General features: G+C 41.9%; 2 protein-coding genes and 1 long non-coding RNA gene across 3 annotated transcripts in view; 2 read left to right on the top strand and 1 right to left on the bottom strand.

Annotated features, from left to right (window-relative positions):
• PRKDC (protein kinase, DNA-activated, catalytic subunit) overlaps nucleotides 1-8302 on the top strand; it is a 144685-nt gene extending 136383 nt beyond the window's left edge. Inside the window, exons 72-77 of the mRNA XM_026659498.2 lie at nucleotides 3425-3514; nucleotides 4259-4330; nucleotides 4417-4618; nucleotides 5144-5332; nucleotides 6272-6411; nucleotides 7749-8302. Coding sequence (XP_026515283.1) covers nucleotides 3425-3514; nucleotides 4259-4330; nucleotides 4417-4618; nucleotides 5144-5332; nucleotides 6272-6411; nucleotides 7749-7953 — 898 coding nt within the window. The 3' untranslated portion in view covers nucleotides 7954-8302. The remainder of the gene's footprint in view (nucleotides 1-3424; nucleotides 3515-4258; nucleotides 4331-4416; nucleotides 4619-5143; nucleotides 5333-6271; nucleotides 6412-7748) is intronic.
• A 359-nt stretch (nucleotides 8303-8661) lies between these two features.
• LOC115271370 lies at nucleotides 8662-17345 on the bottom strand. Its single transcript, XR_003899928.1, has 4 exons — nucleotides 17241-17345; nucleotides 12488-12540; nucleotides 9608-9846; nucleotides 8662-9064 (listed from the first exon to the last, which is right to left on the bottom strand). It is a non-coding gene; the product is annotated as an uncharacterized LOC115271370 (long non-coding RNA).
• A 560-nt stretch (nucleotides 17346-17905) lies between these two features.
• On the top strand, nucleotides 17906-19654 carry CEBPD (CCAAT enhancer binding protein delta). The gene has a single exon (XM_024192847.2). It carries the CDS (start codon nucleotides 18177-18179, stop codon nucleotides 19113-19115), a length of 939 nt encoding a protein of 312 aa, XP_024048615.1. The 5' UTR covers nucleotides 17906-18176; the 3' UTR covers nucleotides 19116-19654.
• The last annotated feature ends 833 nt before the right edge of the window (nucleotides 19655-20487 follow it).

The following is a 20487-nucleotide window of genomic DNA, read 5'->3' as shown; positions in this document are numbered from 1 at the left end:
CCAAGTGGGTGGTGGAGTAATTACTGAGCATGTAAGAACTACTGAGTTTGCCTACAAAGTCTCTGCATTACCAGCACCTAGCTCATTGCTTTGGGATGGGCTTGTACCTTGAGTGAGAAAGGGGTCATGTAAATCCCATTCTGGGTGGTGGGAAAGTTGTGGGGGAGGGATCACAATGTGCAAAAAAGAGAGAATCCTAATATGTAGGGTAAGTACATAGAAATGTATGTTTGTGTCTTTGTGAAAACTGTTTTATAATTTAAAACATAAGCCTATTTTATAGTTGTAAATACAGTTTATTAATTATTTCCACACTTGGCTGAGGGAACAGCAGCATTCCCAAAGGAAATACTGATGAGAATTCCCACTGACTAAACTTCAGTTTAAGAGACGGGGGAAAAAAAACAAAATAATTATAGGAGGATTTGGAATTTCTTTGCTTTGCTTTCTGCAAAGCAGACACACCATGCAGCCTGGATACTAATCTTCTTCTTCTACCCTTAGTCCCATCTAAATGTGTCAGCTCTTCGAGTCTGGCTTTTCCATTCCAGTCTGTCTTGAAACAGTTCCTTGGAAAGTCCACAGCTAATCAAATGGTCTTGTATGACATCCATTCAACTAGTTTTGGGTCTTCCAACCCTTCTCTTACCACACAATTTCTTATATATTCTTCTGATCATCTTTTCACACACCCAAACCATACAAGCTTGGATTTCCTCAGCTTTTCTATAATTGATGATACCTTCACACTTCGCCCTACTTCATTCATTCCAAACATGGTCCATCCTTGCAATGTCAAGCATCCATCTTAATGGTTTCATTTCCATTATATTCCAGATCTGCTCCTGTCTCTTCCTCAGTGCCCAGTGTTTGGAGCCATACAAAAAGACAGCCCTAATTACCATCTTACAAATCTTACGTTATTTTTCAATTTAATAGGTGTTCTCCTATTACAGATCATTCTGCTCGCTTCTCTCCACTTAGTCCATCCCTTTCCAGTGTTCTTGTAAGTTCATCATTGAATTTACCGTCATCCTGTACTATTGAATCTAAGTACTTGAGCTTCTGTATCTTTGGTAGTGGCTGGTCCCCCAGACTTAGTCTTATTGCCTTCCTGCAAATATACATCAAATATACAGGCCATATTTCTGCTGATTTTTTTCATGCCATTTCTTTTAAGTACACACTTCCATCTCTCTAAATCTTTTTTGCTCTCTCCCATGAGCACTACGTCATCTGCACAAAGCATGCACCAGGATGCCACTCCGAATGTTTTCTGTAAGCCCATCAAGCACCAAGCAACAAAAAGGGGCTGAGCCTTGATGTCTTCCAACACTTACTAGAATCTTTTCAGTTTCTCCACAGGGCCTTTTAACAGGTAACAGCACCCTTGTACATGTCCTGGACAAGTCTGATGTAGTCTTCAGGTATCAGTTTCATTCTCCTACAGATCTGAGAGCTGACTTCTCTCAGAACATGGTCTTAAGACTTCTCAAGATCGATGAATACCATGTGCAGAGTTTTTCTCTTTTCTCTATATTTTTCCACAGGCAGTCTTAATGCAAAGGTAGCATCCATTGTTGACTTGCCTGGCATGATTCCAACCTGATCTTCATTGTGTGCATCCTGAGTTTAATGCTGTCGTAGTTACCACAGTCTTGTATGTCTCTTTTTCTCTTAAATATTGGTACTAATGTGCTCTTTCTCCAGGCAGCTTTTTAGTCTTCGTGGTGAAATTAAACAGTGTCAATATGTTCATGTCTGCTTGCCCCAGGTGCTTCCATACTTCTGCTGGTATGTGGTTGGGGCTGAGAGCTTTCTTTTTCATGTTCCTCAATACTTCTGCAACTTCTTCTAGGACTGATGCCACCAGGCCCTGAGTTGATTTTATATATAGCTTGGTTCCCTTGGATTCTTTTCAATCATGAGCCTTGCAAAGTAATTTCTTCACTCTTCCTTAATCTGGTTCTCATTGATTAACATATTTCCACTTCCATCTTTTAATGACTTTGAAATGAAGGAGGGTGAGAGAGAAATATATAGACTGGCAAAGACTCACGATAGAACTAAAGACATTGTTGAGATCAGTCTGGATACTAATACTTTACTAGAAGATTTCATCTGAGAACAACAAAGACCTCCAAACCATTAATTAACCTCAGAATATCCTCTATATGCTAAGAAAGTAAGGGGGGTTATGTGTACACATCACTTCACCCTTTACTAAAAAAGCATTCATACCTTTGGTGGAACACACAGCTGTTTAACAGCACACAGCAACATTACACCTGATATACAGGAAGAAAAAAAAAAAAGAAACCGCAGGAGCAATTTAAGCAGGCAAAATGGAATTATGTGAGTAGGCAATTGGCCAGGGCAGCTAAAGTAGCACTCTTCTCGCTTATGAAAAAATATGATGGGACCTGCATTAAGCTACAAGAGGTCTGAATCTCAGCTTTACATATTCTTTTTACAAAGACAGAACCTTCAACAGCACACAGTGCCCCTTAGGGGCCAGTGTGGGTAATAGGTTCAGTAACAGTGATAATTGTGCCTCATAACAACTTCCATCTGAGGCTCTCCAGGCCCTTACAAACCATGAAATTAGGCATCTAAACACCCTTATGATATAGGGAAGTATTAATCTTACCCCCATTTTTTATAGATGGGGGGAAACTGATGCACAGAAGTGACCTAACTTGCCCAATGTCAGACAGGAAGCCTTATGGTAGGCCTTTGACCACAGTCTTTTCTTCCTCCCAGTACTGAGAAAATGCCACCTACTGAACCACAGCACAATTTCCTACAGCAGTTAAGCATTCATTTAAAGGCCTCTTATTCAGATATTGACTTGTCCTGACCCTCCTTATCTTGTTACTAACTATGAGAAGCACAGAGCAGCACAGCTGCCGAATGTAGACAGTTGTTTCAAGGATAGGAGGGTATGGAAAATTTGAATCTTTCCACTATATGCTTTCTCTTTACTGTAGTGCAGATTCAGACACTGTATGTTCCCTGTTTAGGACAACCTGGCAAAATTCCACTTGCTGCAGGTGAATAAAATATCATTCAGGTTTTTCTCTATCATCAGTTAGCGTGGTAAAAAGTGGTCAAATGGATTTTTGCATGAGTTACTAAATTCATAAGACACTTCTTTTCAAGGCTGCTTTCGGATCAATTCATGCTTTCTCTCACTTCCTTCTCAAGGCCCTTGCTGTTCCTACTGAAAAAAAACAGTTCAACAGAACGCACCAAGTCAAAGAGCCCTGTGGTTGGTGAAGGCCTGTGTCTAATATTTGCTTTGTATGGACTTGATTGCAAAATATTTGCACTTCACTCTGGTTTACTGTGTTTTGTTACTTTCTTTTGCATTTTGCGCACACAAAAATGTAGATAAATCACTCGTCATTTTGTTTGTCCACAGCCGAAAAGGACCTCGTATCATGTACAGTGACTGGCTGTCCAAGATGGCTGGGAAGGAGAATGGCATTGCACGCTATAAGACTATGTACAGGTAGGTCTCACAGTTACGTAATTTTCAGAAAAACAGTTGGTAAGAAACATCGACAACACATTTTTGGTGGAATTTGCTGAATCATCTAAACCAAAGTGTTCCCGGGACCGTGTTGATTTTGATGAAATTCTGCCAGAAACCAGGTAGGATTCCAACAAAATCCTGACTTGTTTCCTGCCAGTTTTCCATCCGCCTCCTTGACAGCCCATCTAGTAGGCTGTCAGGGAGCAGAGAGCCTGGAAGCCCAGGATCCCCATGCCAGCACACCCCGCCATTTTGTCTGCCCCCAAGCCTGGGATTTCAGCGCATCTGGGTGGAAAATGGTAACTCTGCTTCACAGAGAACTTCAAAACATTGGACTTTTGTTCCAAACTGGAGCTAAACCAATTTTTTGGGATTGTCCAATTGGATTTTTAAGTTTGATTGTATTTTTTACATTAACATTGAAGCTTATTCCATCTATTTTATTTTCTCCCTGATTTCTACTGTATTGAATTGATAAATTAGGAGATTTCACTCTGGGAACGGTAGCCTGGAAAATAGATCTTTTCTATCTTCCTAGGAACAAACAACATTTTATCATCTTTTCTCCTCTGAATTTGAGGAAACAGTCCTTGTGATTGGTACAGTTCCAGAGTTAAACAAAACGTTAGTGCTTTGATGTAAGGACCCAGATTCTCTTAAGTGTTATATCTTCTCATTGTACAGTTTCAATAACTAGTGCATTTTGTTGTTGACTTGCAGTAGAGCTAATCGTACAGAAACAGTCGTGTCTTTCAGAAACAGGGAAACCAGTGTTCCAGGAGACCTTTTAAGGTGAGTACACTGACAGTTACTGTGCGTTGATTACAAAAGTTATATCAATGTTTGTTTCACAATATCTGACTTTTGTTTTTGTTAAGGAGAGCATTTGTTAAGATGAGTACAGCTCCTGAGGCCTTTCTATCTCTGCGATCCCATTTTGCCAGCTCTCATGCACTGATGTGCATCAGCCATTGGATTCTTGGTATTGGAGACAGACATCTGTCCAACTTCATGATTAATATGGAGACAGGCGGCATGGTGGGAATAGACTTTGGACATGCATTTGGTTCAGCGACGCAGGTATGTTTCCTCTGAGCCTTTTCTGTTGACTACTCTATTGGGTGTCTTGGGGGCTGACAGTCAGCCAATTACTTTATATTTTGTATGGAAGTTAAAGTATTTAAAAGTATTTTATTTGTGCTGAATTTGATGATTTCTCATACTTGACACCATAAGTTAAGAAAATGATTCTAGTTATCATTAGAACAGAATCTTTTTCCAGATAACTTGGCTGATGCTAACAGGTTGATATATTCTACAGCTCTATGCGGAGAGCAAAGTATTTTTTTAATATTGGTATCAGTATTTGATGCTTTCTGAAAATCAGAAGGCCTTGCTCATCCATGCTTTCAAACAGTAGTTATTGACAAATATTCATAGCCATAACTTTAACCCAAGGGCAGTCTGATTTCAGTGGGCTCCACATTATTTTCAGTTCAGAAGCCAGCAATGTTTTAAGGTTCATACAGAAGACTTATCTTTGTAATCCTTTAGTTTCAAGGTTTCTTAATTCATGCGTTTCACTTTTTCCCTGTTCTTCTGTAGTTTCTGCAAGTGCCAGAGTTGATGCCTTTTCGTCTAACTCGCCAGTTCATTAATCTGATGTTGCCAATGAAAGAATCGGGTCTCATTTATAGTGTGATGGTACATTCCCTAAGAGCCTACCGCACAGAGCCAGACCTCCTGGTCAGCACTATGGACGTGTTTGTAAAAGAACCTTCCTTAGACTGGCAGGTAGATTTTTGTCTTTGTTCTTTCCTTTTTGCCTTTCTATTCATGAACAAAGCCTAAAGTTAATTAGTTTTGCCTTTGTTACTTGATCATTTTTCATGATAAAACAAGGAAGCCTTTCCTGATAGTCAGCCTACGTTTCCCTTTTATCTTTATCAGCAGCTTTATTGAGCTGGGGAATAATCTTTCAGAGATACTGGCAGAAGCCAAGTTCTTGAAACATGTAAAATGAGACACTGATTTCTTATAGGGGTAAGAGATGGACTGGACAGAGGGATAGCTTTTATCCATTTCTAATTTGTGTTATTTAGTTTCATTTCTGTATTGAATGAGTGATCTTGAGATCTTCAAATCTTTATGGTGATTCATGCTATCACCCTATGTAGTATAAATACAGTATTTTCAATTTGTCATATGATAAGCAGCGCAACTTAGTTTCATGTACAAACATGACACCATGCATTTCATACAATGTGTTGTTTATGAAAATACTTCTGAAACCAGTTACTGAATTAAAAGTTTGAGTATAAGTATTTTCAGACTACCTCTAACTGTACAGAATTTGCTAAAATGATGTAATTATGTGCAATAAATTATTCCTTAGTTTTAGAGGCAACAACATTTTGAGATTTCACTCAAGCAGATCAAAGTAGTAGAGCTTAAGAAGATGTGCTTTCCTATGTTCAGGTTAGCATTATTCATCCACTTTGCAACTGAAAATATGACAAACATTTGTATTTCTGCAAATTCAGCAAAGTAACTTAAGTCACAGGCAGGAGTAAATTTTCGCTATATATCCTGCTCTCCACTTTCTTTGCAATACAGATTATTTGCTGACTTGTTCCTGAGGATGTGGGTGGCTGTGAGAATGTAGGAGAGGTTTAGGAGCATGGTTGTTTGTCTAATTTATGATAAATGAAGAAAAATATTTTCTCTCATTAGAATTTTGAATTGAAGCAGTTGAAAAAAGGCGGCACATGGTCTAAGGAAGTAAACACAGCTGAAATAAACTGGTATCCCTTGCAGAAAGTGAACTGTGCCAAAAGAAAGCTGGCAGGTGCCAATCCAGCAGTACTCACCTGGTAAGACAGTCTCTCTCCCTTGGATTTCCAAGTCCTTTAATAAGAACCTTTGCAATTGAAAGAGTCAGGGACTTGTTACCTTCAGACTTAATGGCAGAAAAGGAGGCAATTTAATCATTTTGCTTCTTGGCAGAGTGAATTGTTTTGATGTACAAAAGCTGTCAGAATCAACTTACTAGCCAAACTACCCTTTATCTCCTGAGTGTCCTTGTTCCAGCTCAGTTTTCCTCTGTACTCCTGGGCATTTATTTTTCTTGGCAGCATGTGTGGCCACACCATGTAAGCCTAGTTATTTCCCACCCCTCACAAGCTGTTGCTCTTCATAAAGCTTTGGGGGTAGAGATGAAATTTGAATGGACTCTGTTTTTTATTAAAAACAAAACAAAACAAAAAAAAAGTCTAGCAGGAATGTTGAGGCAACTGTAAGGGAGGCATACAAGTAAATTAGATAGTTTCCAAAAAATTGGTTAAATTGCCTAGGAATGTGATGGCCTACTGAGATTTAATCAGCTCAGTCAAGATTGGCTCAAGCTAGAAATCACAGTATTTTAGTCTTTAAAATTCAATTAATCCCTTCCTTTTAAATTCATTTTGGGTTGGTGCAATGAATGAAAAGCTTGTTTAAAATTATACAAATACTTTTAAAATGGCTGAATACGAAGGTGCAATTTGTATCACCCAGGAGAGCTATGGCAGTAACAGGTTTGATTGCCTGTAGGTTGCTGTGTGATGAAATGAGTAACTGTTTTCTGCTCTGGCCTCCATTGATGAGGCTGCCTTTTTTCAGATGAGCACTTGGCAGGTGAGGGAGGGGAGAAACAGTACAATACAAGTAGCAGTTTGATTGAGAGGCTTATAGAAATTCTGGGTATCTGGGAACTAGCCTCCCAGACTGGGTCCACAGACTTGTGGCTTGCTAAAGTAGCTGTGTAGATAGTGCTTTAACGGTGCAGCTCAGAAGCCGGGGCAGGGGCAGCTTTCAGAACCCAAACTGCAACGTCAAAGCACTGTCTACACAGCTACTTTTAGCACACTAGTGCGAGCCCCATTAACACAAGTCTGTGGACCCAGTCTGGGAAGCTCGCTCCCAGATGCAGTGTAGACATACCCTTTGAAATCTCACAGACGAGCTCAAGCTGAAGATGTTCATAGTAAATGCTCACAGATGAGGGAAGAGCCTGAGATCACTCATTTTAAGGACTTGATCTTGACTTGCTAAGCACTCTAAACACCTATTGAGTCAAGAATGCTCACTACCTCATAGGATTAGGCCTTAAAGCTCTCATTTAAAAATTAAAAAAACATAGTCTAGATTTTCCGAGTTTTCTTTTTTTCAGTGATGAATTACGACTGGGCCATGAGAAATCACCTGCCTACAAGGAATATGTAGCTGTAGCTCAAGGAAGCAGAGATCACAACATCCGAGCCAAAGAACCAGAGGATGGACTTTTGGAAGAAATCCAAGTGAGATGCCTTTTAGATCAAGCAACAGACCCCAATCTCCTTGGCAGAGTTTGGGAAGGATGGGAGCCCTGGATGTGAAAGAGAGGCTGTAAGGAAATAATCAAATGGAGTGTTCTCTAAGCCAAACCACTACAGTCAAGTTACTGTGTGGTGGGGGAGAAGCATGGATAGAAAAACAATTAATTTGTATTTTCCACAGTGGTAAGTCTGAACTGATTAAGGGTTGTGATACTGTGGTTGAACTTACTCAAAGATGACAATTAGGAACTAATGTCTCTGTACTAGGAATATGGTAACTGTGTTGAAGGCTAAGGCCCATGATATTAAGCTATTGTATTTAACAGAAGAAACCACAAACAAAATAACCACACAATCTTTGAATGGGTTTTTAACATGCTGTATTGTTTAATCCACACAAAGAGTGATAAAAGTCAAACACATACAGCCTATTGAATGATACACATTGCTACTTTTAAAAATGAGAGATTTCAATCAGTTGCTATAATACCAATTATGACCACAACACAGCCTGTTTTAACAATTATAGGAGATGTTTAGTAAGTTGTGATTGTATATTATAAAGATGTTTTATGGTTTTGCATTAATTTAAACTGCAAAGTTTTCATGTTTTAAGAATCATATTTAACAGAAGTGTTGAGTCCATACCTGAAAGCAGGCATTGCTGGTGTGTCTACCGTTTTCTGCTGTGAATGAGATGGCAGCACAGGACAATGTAGTCTGTTGTTTTCCAGTACTTGCTTATGAGGAGATTTAAGGGGGGGGGGGGGGGGGCTGACTTTTTCCCCACCAAGAGCACGAGCCTCTACCTGTAAAGCAGTTTTTTAGAGGTAACCTCTGTGCCAAACAAAGTGCAGCAGAGATTATATGGGAACGAATTATTGTCTTTCAAAATATTATGACTAGTTATTAACATGAATTCATTTAAGAAGACATTTCCCATTGACATTTTAATAATGCATGATTATCATGGACAAGTATAAAATAACTTTAAAAAATGAAAAGCAAACACCTTTGACTTCTCTGCAGCTGTAGGGGCTCTTCTTTGCAACTGTTGTTATAGGTCATCTCAGCCCTACTCAGGCCTGCTTCTACACTGACTTCCATTCCCTGGCATCAGTTTCAACCTGAAAGCAGAGACAGACCATCAGTCTCTCTGCTGGATAAGAACCTATAAGACAAATAAGAGCAGGTAAATGTATAAACTGAAGCTAATGAGCATAAAGGGAATTGTTTAGAGTTGGAAACTGAGTGGCACAAAGAAGCAACAAATAATATTTCTGGGAGGTGTTTTTCCCCCTTCTAAAAAGGTTGAACATTTTAACATCCTTTCTAAACCATAAATGCTAAGAGTTTTGCTTTGTTCACTTTGACTCAGTTCTAGCACTGTAAATCAACATCTCAGAATTCTTGGTCAACAGCATTTTGAATGAGTACAACCGAGTCTGGGGCCATACTAGATCTTTATTGGGAAAACCACTGGCACAAAAACTCCTGGGTGCTGTACAGGAGGTTTGTCTATTAAAAAATAAAAACATAAGCTGTAGAATAAGTAATAGCTCATTTCTAAATTAGTAGTTTTAAGACACTTACTCACTAAAGAAGCTAAACTGCTCTTTTCCCCTCTTAAATTGAAGGGCATTATATATGCAAAGTTGGTTTTTTTTGTCCACTGCAACATGTGCAATGTAGTAATGTATTTTTATATACTCACCTTTGTATGATTCTTCTGAATGCATTTTGCTCCTCTTTATCTTTGATATCAATAAAGGAGACATCATGACTTAAAGCTGTCTGTGTGGAAGGACTGTGTCTCTCTCTTCTAAAGTCATAAAGCACAGTAAAGAGTCACATGAAAAGCTGAGTTCATGTTCAGAAGTCAAATGGCTGACTCCAAGAGGTGTTAAATTGCCCTTTTTGCACATTCCTCTTATACTTGCTGAGTACTTTGACCTGTAAAATAGATAGTTTAGGCTTACAGTTTAACCAGGTTTTTCACATAGGAGTTTTGAAGCTTTCACAAGGAATTTGCAGTTTTCTGACTGGGCACTGCAAAAAAAAAAAAAAAAAAAAATTTTTTTTTTTTTTTTTTTTTTGGATACTTAAGTTGCCCTAACATTCTCAGAAGGGGTTGGTGTAAAGGATTCTGCAGTGAGACTTATGAAGTGAGAGCCAACACCCATAGCCATTGTCCCAGCCAGCCACACTTTTTCAAGGGGAAGGGAGTTGTGATGAATGTGGACTACAAAGAATCGGGGAGGGGAAAAATAGAACACCAAAAAGATTTACATACCGGTACTGTGTAAGCTTGAGAGTCAGCAATGGAAGCCTTTGATGTAGCCCAGCTGTTGAAACAGGTACTAATTGTCCCAGGGCACCAATTTATCATGTGCTTTCTACCTCAGTGATGATTTTTAGATATAAAATTGATGTCTGATTTATAAGCAACAGACCACTCAGTCCTATGAGTGATGTGATACTGATACTATTCTATCTCACACTTCCTCCATCCTGGAATTAATCCATCCAAGCTGAAGGTTTTAATAAGGTTATTTATATTTTCACTGGCACCACCGCCAGGCCATTGACTATACATAAGTTACCCAGTCAGAGGAGTACACCTCTGAGCCTTCATTATCTAGTTGTAAAAGTCTGTTAAACCAACCCCATCATTTAATCCATTCAACTGTTGTGCTATACTGAGTTACAGCTCTATAGCTAAATACATACATGTCAAAAAAACAAAGCCCCTGTTCTGGCATTTAGTCTAACAGACAAATACATGGAGTAACAGGCAAGGTATGGGAAGGTGCTGACACAATGACAACCTCAAACAGGAAGGTTTTTCAGAGTGAGTTTTCAGAAGAAGGCAACAAGAGCGTATTTGGCACACAGGAAGTGGGAGACTGTTTCAACTGGCTTAAAAGAAGGTGATAAATAGAATAACTGCATAATTAGCCACAAGGTTGGGGTTAACAAAAATATTACTTATTCTTACATTGAACTGTTGGTTAAAATAAGCAGATATACTAGATTAACTAAAGAAAAATACAGTAATTGCATGCAGGAAATTATATAAACAATAAATACAAATTCTGCTGAACAACTAATAAAAAAACTGTTTAGAATATGTAAATACTTCTGATCTCACATTCTTTGGAGGGGAAAAACCCATCAATCATCTTTCTCTCAGCATTGCTCTGCTGGTTTGCAATTTGGGATACTGTTCCACACCAACCACAGGTTTAAAAAAAAAAAGACACCACTCTCCATAACCAACTCCAGCATCCTTTCCTAGAGATTACTGATGAAGTTCATGTTCTTCACACACCCCTTGTGTCTCACACATCAGCACTACCTTTCCCCCTCCTAACTTAAGCTGTGTCTATACTACAGAAGTTACAGCAACAGAAGAATATTTTCTGACATTTTATTTAATCCACCCCACCAAGAGGTGATAGCTAGGTTGATGGAAGGATTCTTTAGTTGACCTAGCGATGTCTACACCATGGCTTAGGTCAACTTCACTATGGCTCTCAAGGGTATGAATTCCCCCCCCACACCACCACTGACTTAGCTAGGTACACCTCAGTTTTACGTGTAGACCAGGCCCTAGATAGTAGTTGTAATTCCAGGCTTTAGGTGTTTGCACCTTACTTTCCTCATATATATCCCAAGGAACCGGCAAGGTGTTCCAGAGCAGAGATTGTTTGGTCACTCTGTTAGAGGGTGAAAGCCCCTTCAACAACTGGTCTGCCCTCCTGCTGAAGGGTTTGGTTAGAAGCTTCACACAATTAGATAAAGCAACTTTATTGAAGGAATGATATTTTTTGAGAACCCTCTCCACAAACTTACTTTATGCATAATCTTGAATATGCTAAGGATTGTTACCCAAATATTATTGCTCTAAAACTCATTCGTCGCTGACCTATGACCAAGGGCGTGAGACTATCTTCTGAGTCAGCCAGTCATATTGGTAGCAATGGACTATGAAAAGATTTACATATGAAATGTATACAGATATTTGACACGTCTGAAAAAAAAAAAAAAAAAAAAACCATATAGCTGGGGTGGGAGGAGGGGTGGGGGGGAAGAAGGGGGTCAGTAACAGCAGAACTCAGAGGCATTTTAGTGTATTACATAAATGTTGTTTATCTGTTCTACTGTCAATAGAAAGATATGGTGTCTGGAAATACTAGTGTTTAATTTTACAGCAACATTTTAACTCCTGTTTCCATTTTACTTAAATATTCTTCCATTGCAAGGTGCTGCTTTTCCTAGGATTTACTACCTCACTTTCAAGCAGATGGCATTGCTATTTTGCATTCATTAAACAATGTTAAGATTTCAATCATGTGAAACACAGAAGGCATTTTCCCATTTGTTCTAAGCCTGATATTCTGCTCCTTCCTATTGGCATCAATGGTAAAACTGACTTCAAAAGGAACAGATCAGATTCACAATGTCAAGGTTTGATATTTCATTAGACAAAAGCCGAGTTCTCTTCCTGCTGCGACACCAGTATCCATCTTAAGACTGAAAAGTGGCATCCTACGTTTTTTGTTTAAAATCCAATCAATATTAAATAAAATACCTTTTGCTGGCATGGTTCCATTCCATCAGGGTCACTTCATGACTGATTCCACTCTGGGGAAGAGAAAACATACTTTAGCTAGCTGAATAGCAAAGTACAGGCAATTATGGATGTGGTTTCTAAGATAACTTGTCACTTGCCAGAAACACTACCCATAAAGCAGTTCCTTCCAGCTGATCTATGGACCATCCCAGAAAGAGTGTGTGAGAGAGAAAAACTAGTAAAACTCTTGTGAACTAAACTTTTGATCCCAGGGAGCTAAAATGCCTTTCCCTATGTTTTATATATCCAGCTATGTAAACTAATGCCCTTTTAGTGCATCTGCAGGGCAGAGTACAAGAAACACCGTTTAGCTGACTTTCAGGCTGCTAGGCCAAAGTTTGTAGTCACATGTAGTCACAATATAAACAGAGGCCATAGTGCTAAGAGCAACTAGGATGGGGGAAAAAAACAAACAAAACCACCCACAAAATTGGCGCGTAGCACATTTATGGAGGTGAGAAAAGTCTTCTATAGAAATGCATTCTATCTGCATTGCTGTATGTCTCTATGCCACATGTCACTACTGCATCTACAGACAACAGACAAAAGTGGCAGCACCCTCCCATATTAATATAACAAACCTTATATCAAGGAAACAGAACTCCGGCATACTAAATGTTCTCATATTCAGTGTAGCTCTACCTCTATCGTAACAGAAATTATCAACATAGGTCAGAGATTGGGCCTAAATAATTTAACATTGTTATAGTTGGATGGAAAGGACGCCTCACAATTCCAAAGATTCTTTCTTTGTTTTATAGGAACTCACTTCCCTCTGTGCATCAGCATCATCATGAAAGGCAGCATAGCCCTGAGAATAGGTTTTGCTAACCAAGCCTTGCAGAGCCAAAAAATGATGCACTGAACAAAAGCTGTATCTGTTTCAAGATTAACACCCCAACGTCAGCTAAAAGAATATTTTATATATATATATATATATATATGTTTGGAAACAGGCATGAGAGGATTTTCAAAGCTCAGTAGAAATGGAATATGGTATCACAGATTATGCCAGGGAACATGAGTTTTAAATAATAAGCAAGTTAAATTTTGTATCAATAGCTACTATGCATAGGCTGACACTATTTAATTTTTGACATTATATATATATATAGAGAGAGAGAGAGAGAGAGAGAGAGAGAGAGAGAGTGTTCCAAAACAAATGATTAGGGTGGATAATTCCAGGTCAGAATGTAAAACAGAGGCTGAGGAGTTTATGCATCTGGTTTAGAAAAACTAACCTGCCAACAATGGTGCATCTGAGCTAGAGATCATGAAAAACACACTTTTATGACAGTGGTAAAAATGTTGCATGTTTTATCTATAGTAATTCATATGTTTAAACAATTTAAAAGTTATATTAAATAGACAAATTATGAGAATAGTATTAGGTTTCAAAATCATGAATAATAAGAATGGACAGAAAGGAGTGTGTGTCTTCAGTGTCCAGACAGATTATAGGTATATATTCACACATCAGCTTAGCAAGCATTGTGAACTCAGAGATCACCTAGAGACATGCGAGACAGAGTCCATTGCTGATCTTTAATTTTATATAATTTCATTTGTAAACTGATTGTATTGTAGTTAAGGTACCTGTTTGATCCACCTAAAATAAATATTGATTTATAAAGGTATATTTTGTGTTACAAAAATACAATTATGTTACTATAGCTCAATCATGCAACGCTAATTCATGTCAAAGTTAAACTCAGTGGGGACTATTGATGTAATTAAGAGTTGCATGATCAGGTCCAGAGAGCGCAAACTAAAGCTATGCCTACAAGATTGTCTAACTACACTTATATAGTTAAAGCAGTACAGCTTTGTGTGTAAAGTGATACAACCCTCTAGTGTGGACAGTTGTACTGATATGAAGGTGCTTGAGATAATATAGCTCAGTGGTTCTCAAACTATGAGTGAGGACCCCACTTTAGTAGGGTCGCCAGGGCTGGCCTAGATTTGCTGGGGTCCAAAGCCCAAGGGCTTCAGGTTACAGGCCCTTGGGCTTCGGCTTTGATCCCCCGCACGCGGCAGTGGGGCCTGGCTTTGGCTTTGGCCCTGCCACCTGGGGCTCAGGCTGGCTTAGGATTCAGTTCCCCCCTCCTGGGGTCATGTAGTAATTTTTGTTGTCAGAATGGGGTTGCGATGCAATGAAGTTTGAGAACCCCTGGTATAGCTTATTCCCATAAAGGAAGAAGAATAAGTTATAGCTGTATAACTGCATCCACACAAAGGGGGGTAGCCTGCTGTAACTATTTTGGTTAAAATAAACAAACAAAATGCACACCACTTATTGTAACAGTTATACCAGTACAAAAACTACTGTCTGTAGACCAGACCTTAGCAATGTCCTTTTAAAGTCTAGCTATGAAGAGAGAAACTAGGCAACTCATATTGAATATTAATTGCTTTAGCTAATTCTCTTAAAAAAACCACGCAAACATTTTGACAAACAATTTTGTTTTCCCTTTTGTAAGCAGTCAGTGGACTATTCTTTTAAAATGTTTGGGAGATGGGAAAATTTCATATTACACATTGTATCTTTAATTATTATTACATTTATTTTGTTTCAGGTATACTTGTTCATTTATCAGTATCAACTACTGATTTTAAAATAGGAATATATTCATCAAAACTTTTTTTAATGGGCAACTGAAAGGAGTGGGGGAAGAGAGAAATTTTAGAGAGTAAAATGAAGACAGTTTAGTTAGACAGTAATCTAACACCATAAATCTACATTTACAACATTATTGCTGTCAAAAGAACATCTTGTAATGAAACGTACAGGCAAACATTGTCAGTTAAAACAGATTGTCCCAATCTGTCAGGCTGAGTTCTTGCCTTTTTAGTATCCACAGTCGTTTCCCCTAAACTAACTGAACCTCAGGAGGGCACTAGAGTGACATTCACAAAGGGAAATACTCAGGTGTATGTATGTTTATTTTATAAATATATACTGATTCCTCTTTAAAGTCTCCATTGGAAAAAGTTGTAGTTTCTACACTCATTTACATTGCAGAGTGACTTTGGCAGTGTGCCAGGTCAAAAGGTGAAGAGTTTATCCATCAAAATGTCAAGCAAGCACTGGTATGCACTCCTCCAGACAATATGAATGACGGAGGTGGTGTTCGTTTAACAAGACTAGACTGCAAACCAGGGGGAAGATTTCCTAAATTCTAATAGTGTTTTTATTAGCTTCCCCACCACCAAAAATTTCTGAGCCTAATAATTAGTTACATAAAGAATGTTTAATGACTATGTTTTTACAGGTTTCAGAGTGGTAGCCGTGTTAGTCTGTATCAGCAAAAAGAATGAGGAGTACTTGGGCCACCTTAGAGACTAACAAATGCTCAAATAAATTTGTTAGTCTCTAAGGTGCCACAAGTACTCCTCGTTCTTTTTATGTTTTTACAGTACCTTTCACCCTGGAAGATCTCAAAATGTTTGTTTCAGAGCAAGCAGACTACTTTGTTCACTGCTGCCATCAAATTCTTTTTGGGGAGGCAGCAGCCCTTTAAAAGCCCACAGCAACAGTTCTATAAACCTGTGTGGTGATAATATCCACTTTTAGAGGTAGGTATTTAGGGAGACAAGCTTTTCTGTATGTGCCCAATCCTGCAGTGATTGCTCAAGCCAAACTCTTATTAAAGTAGATTGGGTTTTGCCCCTGAGGTCATGGTATCACCCCTCCCCCTCCCCCAATGTGTTAGTGACTGTGAACTGACATATCTAGTATGGCATAAAACCCTTGTCATAAGGGCTCCTGCTGAGAATGCGGGAAGGTGTATTACGATATTGGAACCTTGGGGAAAGGATAGGGACATTTTCATTGCCCATAAATGCTTGGCTATAGCGCATACAATTCAGTTTTCAGGTCAGTTATACTTAAAAGTGTTTTTTTTTTCCTTTTCTTTTTTTGTCATTTCCTCCTTGCTAGGAAACCCAGATTGACTATTTATTTGGAGTGTTATTTTATAGTGTCACCAGATGCAACCCGGTCTCACAAGGCTGTGCAGACAGGTTTTGGCATCAAAACCGCGCAAACCATTGTTGTAATTCTACAGCGTCTCCTCAAAATGAAACAGAGAAATGACTGTATTGCTAAAGCAGCACACTTTACATTTTCACTGTTTACATTATTCACGACTTACCTCTAGGAAAACACTTCTCATTAGCCTACAATGTGAGTGATTGCTTAAAGACCGTAACTAGGAACCTGGGCACCAGTGCGTTCTCTTCCGTGGCTGTGGGTGGCAGTATAACACTCCCTCTCCCCCCCCCTTTTTTTTAAGTGACCTACATTGTAGTCTGAGCTGACAGATACAAAAATACACACTAGTCAGCCACAAGAGGGCAATGTGTACCAAGGAGGCAAATCACTTCGTGGTTTTGAATGCAGAGAAAGTATTTTCTATGGTGCTAAAATCTAGCACATGGTCAAACAAACAGCACAAGACTATTTCCCCCTCCCCCCCCCGCCCGCTTCATGCATTGTGTACGTGCCACTTAACCTATCACAACTCCAACGTGCAGCACGGCACTGCTAGGACCTAAGTGTGAGCTGAGCGGAGCACGTTTAGAAAAGACAGCGGCTGCACAGGAGCGGAGCCTTGATATGGGGTGGGGGGAATTCATCGGCCAGGCGTAGTTTCCCGCTAAACCGTGTCTGAAGCCGCTCATCGCACTACACAAACTGCGAGGTACGCACAGATTCAGGTGCAGCAGGCGAAGTACCGCTCGCCGCCGCCTCACTAGGCAAGCCCCGGGGGAAGGTGAGACTCTCCTCGGCAGGCTGTAACCCAGCTCCATCCCTGGCAACCACGGGAGTCCTCGGCTCAGCTACGGTCTGCCTCGGCGACGCTGAGCTTTGCCTCAGCCGCTCGCTTCTGGCTCTCCATTGGCGCTGCTCTTGGGCTTAACAGTTACCCTGGTCCTGCCCGGGGGGACGTTTGCAGCCCACGTGCATTGTGCGTGTCTGTTTCAGGGCAAGCGGTTTCTCGCCCCCGCCCCCCTCCCCAGGAACCCGAGCAGCGCAAACTCCGATAAACAGGAAGGTGGGAATGAGAACAGCAAGTCCTGCCGCCTGTCCTAGGCACTGGCACCCCAGGCGCGTTCCCAGCACAGCCAGCGCAGCTTGCACGGGCTCTGGCTCTGTGGCGGAAGCAGCCCCACCACCCCCCACTTGCTGCTGCAGCAAAGATTTACGAGGCCCAGCCTCAGATCTAGGTTACGCTGCTCCCCGGCCCCCGCTGTGTCGCCCCCCGGCAGCGGCGCAGGGCAGACCCCTCCCCTCGCGCTGCACCGCCCCGGGGCCCGAGGGATTCCAGTAACACTCTCTCCCCGTCACTGGGGCAGGGGGCGGGGCCGGGGCTATATAAAAGCGGGGCAGGCGGCGGCTCCCAGGTTCAGACTTGCTGCCCCCGGTCTCGGAACAAACTCCTCGTCTGCACCGGCCTGGGCGCTCCTGGCGGACCCAGCGTGACGCTCCGCCGCTTGCTTCGCGGGGAAGGCGCCGGCCAGTGAGCCCAGCCGCAGCCTCCAGCCCAGCCTGACAGCGGAGGGGGAACCACTCACCTGTTGCGGCGCTACCAGCCCGCGGAGCCCGAGCCCCTGGAACTCCTGTGCAGCCCCTGCCCGCTCCCCGATGAGCGCCGCCGCGCTGTACAGCCTGGACTCCCCGGCATGCTACAGGAACTGGTCCCTGGAGCCGGCCAACTTCTACGACACTAAGGCGGGCGGCGGCGGGCTGAGCCCCTCCTGCAAGCCCGGGAGCGGCGGCATGAGCGCCGAGGAGCAGGACGGCGGCGGCGGCAGCAGCACCCTGGCCGAGCTGAGCGCCGCCGCTCCGGCCATGTACGAGGACGAGAGCGCCATCGACTTCAGCTCCTACATCGACTCCATGTCGGCGGTGCCCAACCTGGAGCTGTGCAACGACGAGCTCTTCGCCGACCTCTTCAACAGCAACCACAAGGCGGAGCGGGGCGGCGACTACGGCGAGTACCTACCGCCGGCGGGCCGCGACCCCGCCAAGGACTTCGGCGGCGCCCTGCTGGGTGGCGAGCCCCGGCCGGGCTCCTCCTCCGCCCCGCGGGCCGCCCTGAAGCGGGAGCCGGACTGGAGCGACAGGGACCTCGCCTCCTCGCTGCTGCCCTCGCAGGTCGCCACCTGCGCCCAGACAATCATGAACCTGAGCGGGCAGCCCACGCCGCCCACCTCGCCCGAGCCCGCGGGCAGCAGCTCGCCGTCCAGCTGCAGCACCAGGTCCCCCTCGTCGTCCTCCTCCTGCGGGCAGGGGCAGCCGGCGGGCAAGGAGCGGAGCGGCAAGAAGTGGGTGGACAGGTTCAGCCCCGAGTACCGGCAGCGCCGGGAGCGCAACAACATCGCCGTGCGCAAGAGCCGCGACAAGGCAAAGCGCCGCAACCAGGAGATGCAGCAGAAGCTGCTGGAGCTGTCGGCCGAGAACGAGAAGCTGCACAAGAAGATCGAGCAGCTGAGCCGGGACTTGACCAGCCTCAGGCACTTCTTCAAGCAGCTGCCTGGCGCCTCCTTCCTGCAGCCCGGCTCGGGCACCGACTGCCGGTAACCCTGTGGGCAGGGACTCGAGGGACTGTGACTGCCTTATCCTACCAATACCTCAGAGACCTACACGGAGCAGCCGGCGCTGCAGAGCCAGGACTGGCCTACCTGCGGCGGGGCCGGTGCCTCAGCACTGCGGAGGGGCCGCTGCTGCTGCTCAGCTCCCGTCGGCTCCCTAAGCGGCCTTAAGGGAGAGAGGAAGAGACAACAGTGAAATTGTGCTGGGTTTCAGTTTCTTTTGAATGTTGTAGCAAGATTGGGCTCGGCCTGGGTCTTTAACCGCCAAACTTGCAAAAAAAATTATAGAGAGAGAGAGAAAGGGAAAAAAGCTAAACTTTTGTGGTTTTCCCCTTAAATTATTTTTGTAACAGTCGTTTTTGTTCTTTTTCTACATTTTATTCATCTTGATGCAGCTATGGTACATTTGTAAAAATGATTCAAAAACCCTTTATACTGTAGATAGTAGGAGGAAAAAGACTGAGCATGCTCAACCTTTTATATCCATTTTTACAGCATTTCTAAGAATAAAAGAGCATTTTTAATCACTTCTGCTTCATGTCTTTGCCCTATGCTTTGGAGCCAGGGGTTGAGAGTAAATGCAACAGGTGGTGCTGTACTTCTCAGGAGTTACAACCATGCATAGTAGTATTAATATGAAAATGTGATTCATCAGTAAAACCCAGAATGGAGGTGTGCTTTAAGTACAACTTTTTAAAAAGTTTAATTTTCAATACTATTATTAAATTGGGGGGAAAAAACGAATAGGCTTATTTAGTGCACTAAACATTTTAAACATCTCAAAAGAAAATGGAGGCAACATTTTGGTATTCGTTAGTAGGGTTAAAATTCATGTCTGCCAGTATAATGGTTATAAAGTATACCTTCCTGCACCGACTACATTCTGCTGTACAAATGTTGTCAGTAATTACTATTTATAACAGTTCAAGCTAACTGTATCCATCAGTGGCTGAACTCTTAACAACAAGTAGGCCATTTCCTATCATGGTTCTCAAGTAGCATAACAAACAAAACACAAGGGAAGCTAAGTTTTGCTATTAAATTGTAAAACCTCAAGACAACAGTTAAGAGCTCTAGCTGTACAATACCCCAAAATCAGGTCCAGCCATGTATATTGTTACTTGTATGAAGAGGTTTAAAGGCTATGAAGTCTGACAGAAAAAATGCATTCCTTGTGGAATGAACAGGTTATTTGCTGCAAGTACATGAATCTTTAGTTTCTGTATGGATACATTTTAGTATTCTGAATCCTACTCAGTGAACAAACTGACCACCTTTGCTGTGCAGTTCTACTGACAGTGAGGGTCCAAGAGGCAGAACTGCCATTGAAAATAACTGCATATATTTAAGTCAATTTAGTC

This window comes from Terrapene carolina, unplaced genomic scaffold (genome assembly GCF_002925995.2).
Source record: "Terrapene carolina triunguis isolate 2854851 unplaced genomic scaffold, T_m_triunguis-2.0 Scaffold58, whole genome shotgun sequence".
In the NCBI taxonomy this organism is placed as follows: domain Eukaryota; kingdom Metazoa; phylum Chordata; order Testudines; family Emydidae; genus Terrapene; species Terrapene triunguis.
The sequence above is the reverse complement of the archived record's forward strand: the minus strand, read 5'-3'. Positions and strand labels throughout refer to the sequence as shown.

What these genes read in the sequence shown, in the direction of transcription:
- CEBPD (XM_024192847.2), top strand. Translation starts at nt 18,177, where the DNA reads ATGAGCGCCGCCGCGCTGTACAGCCTGGACTCCCCGGCATGCTACAGG.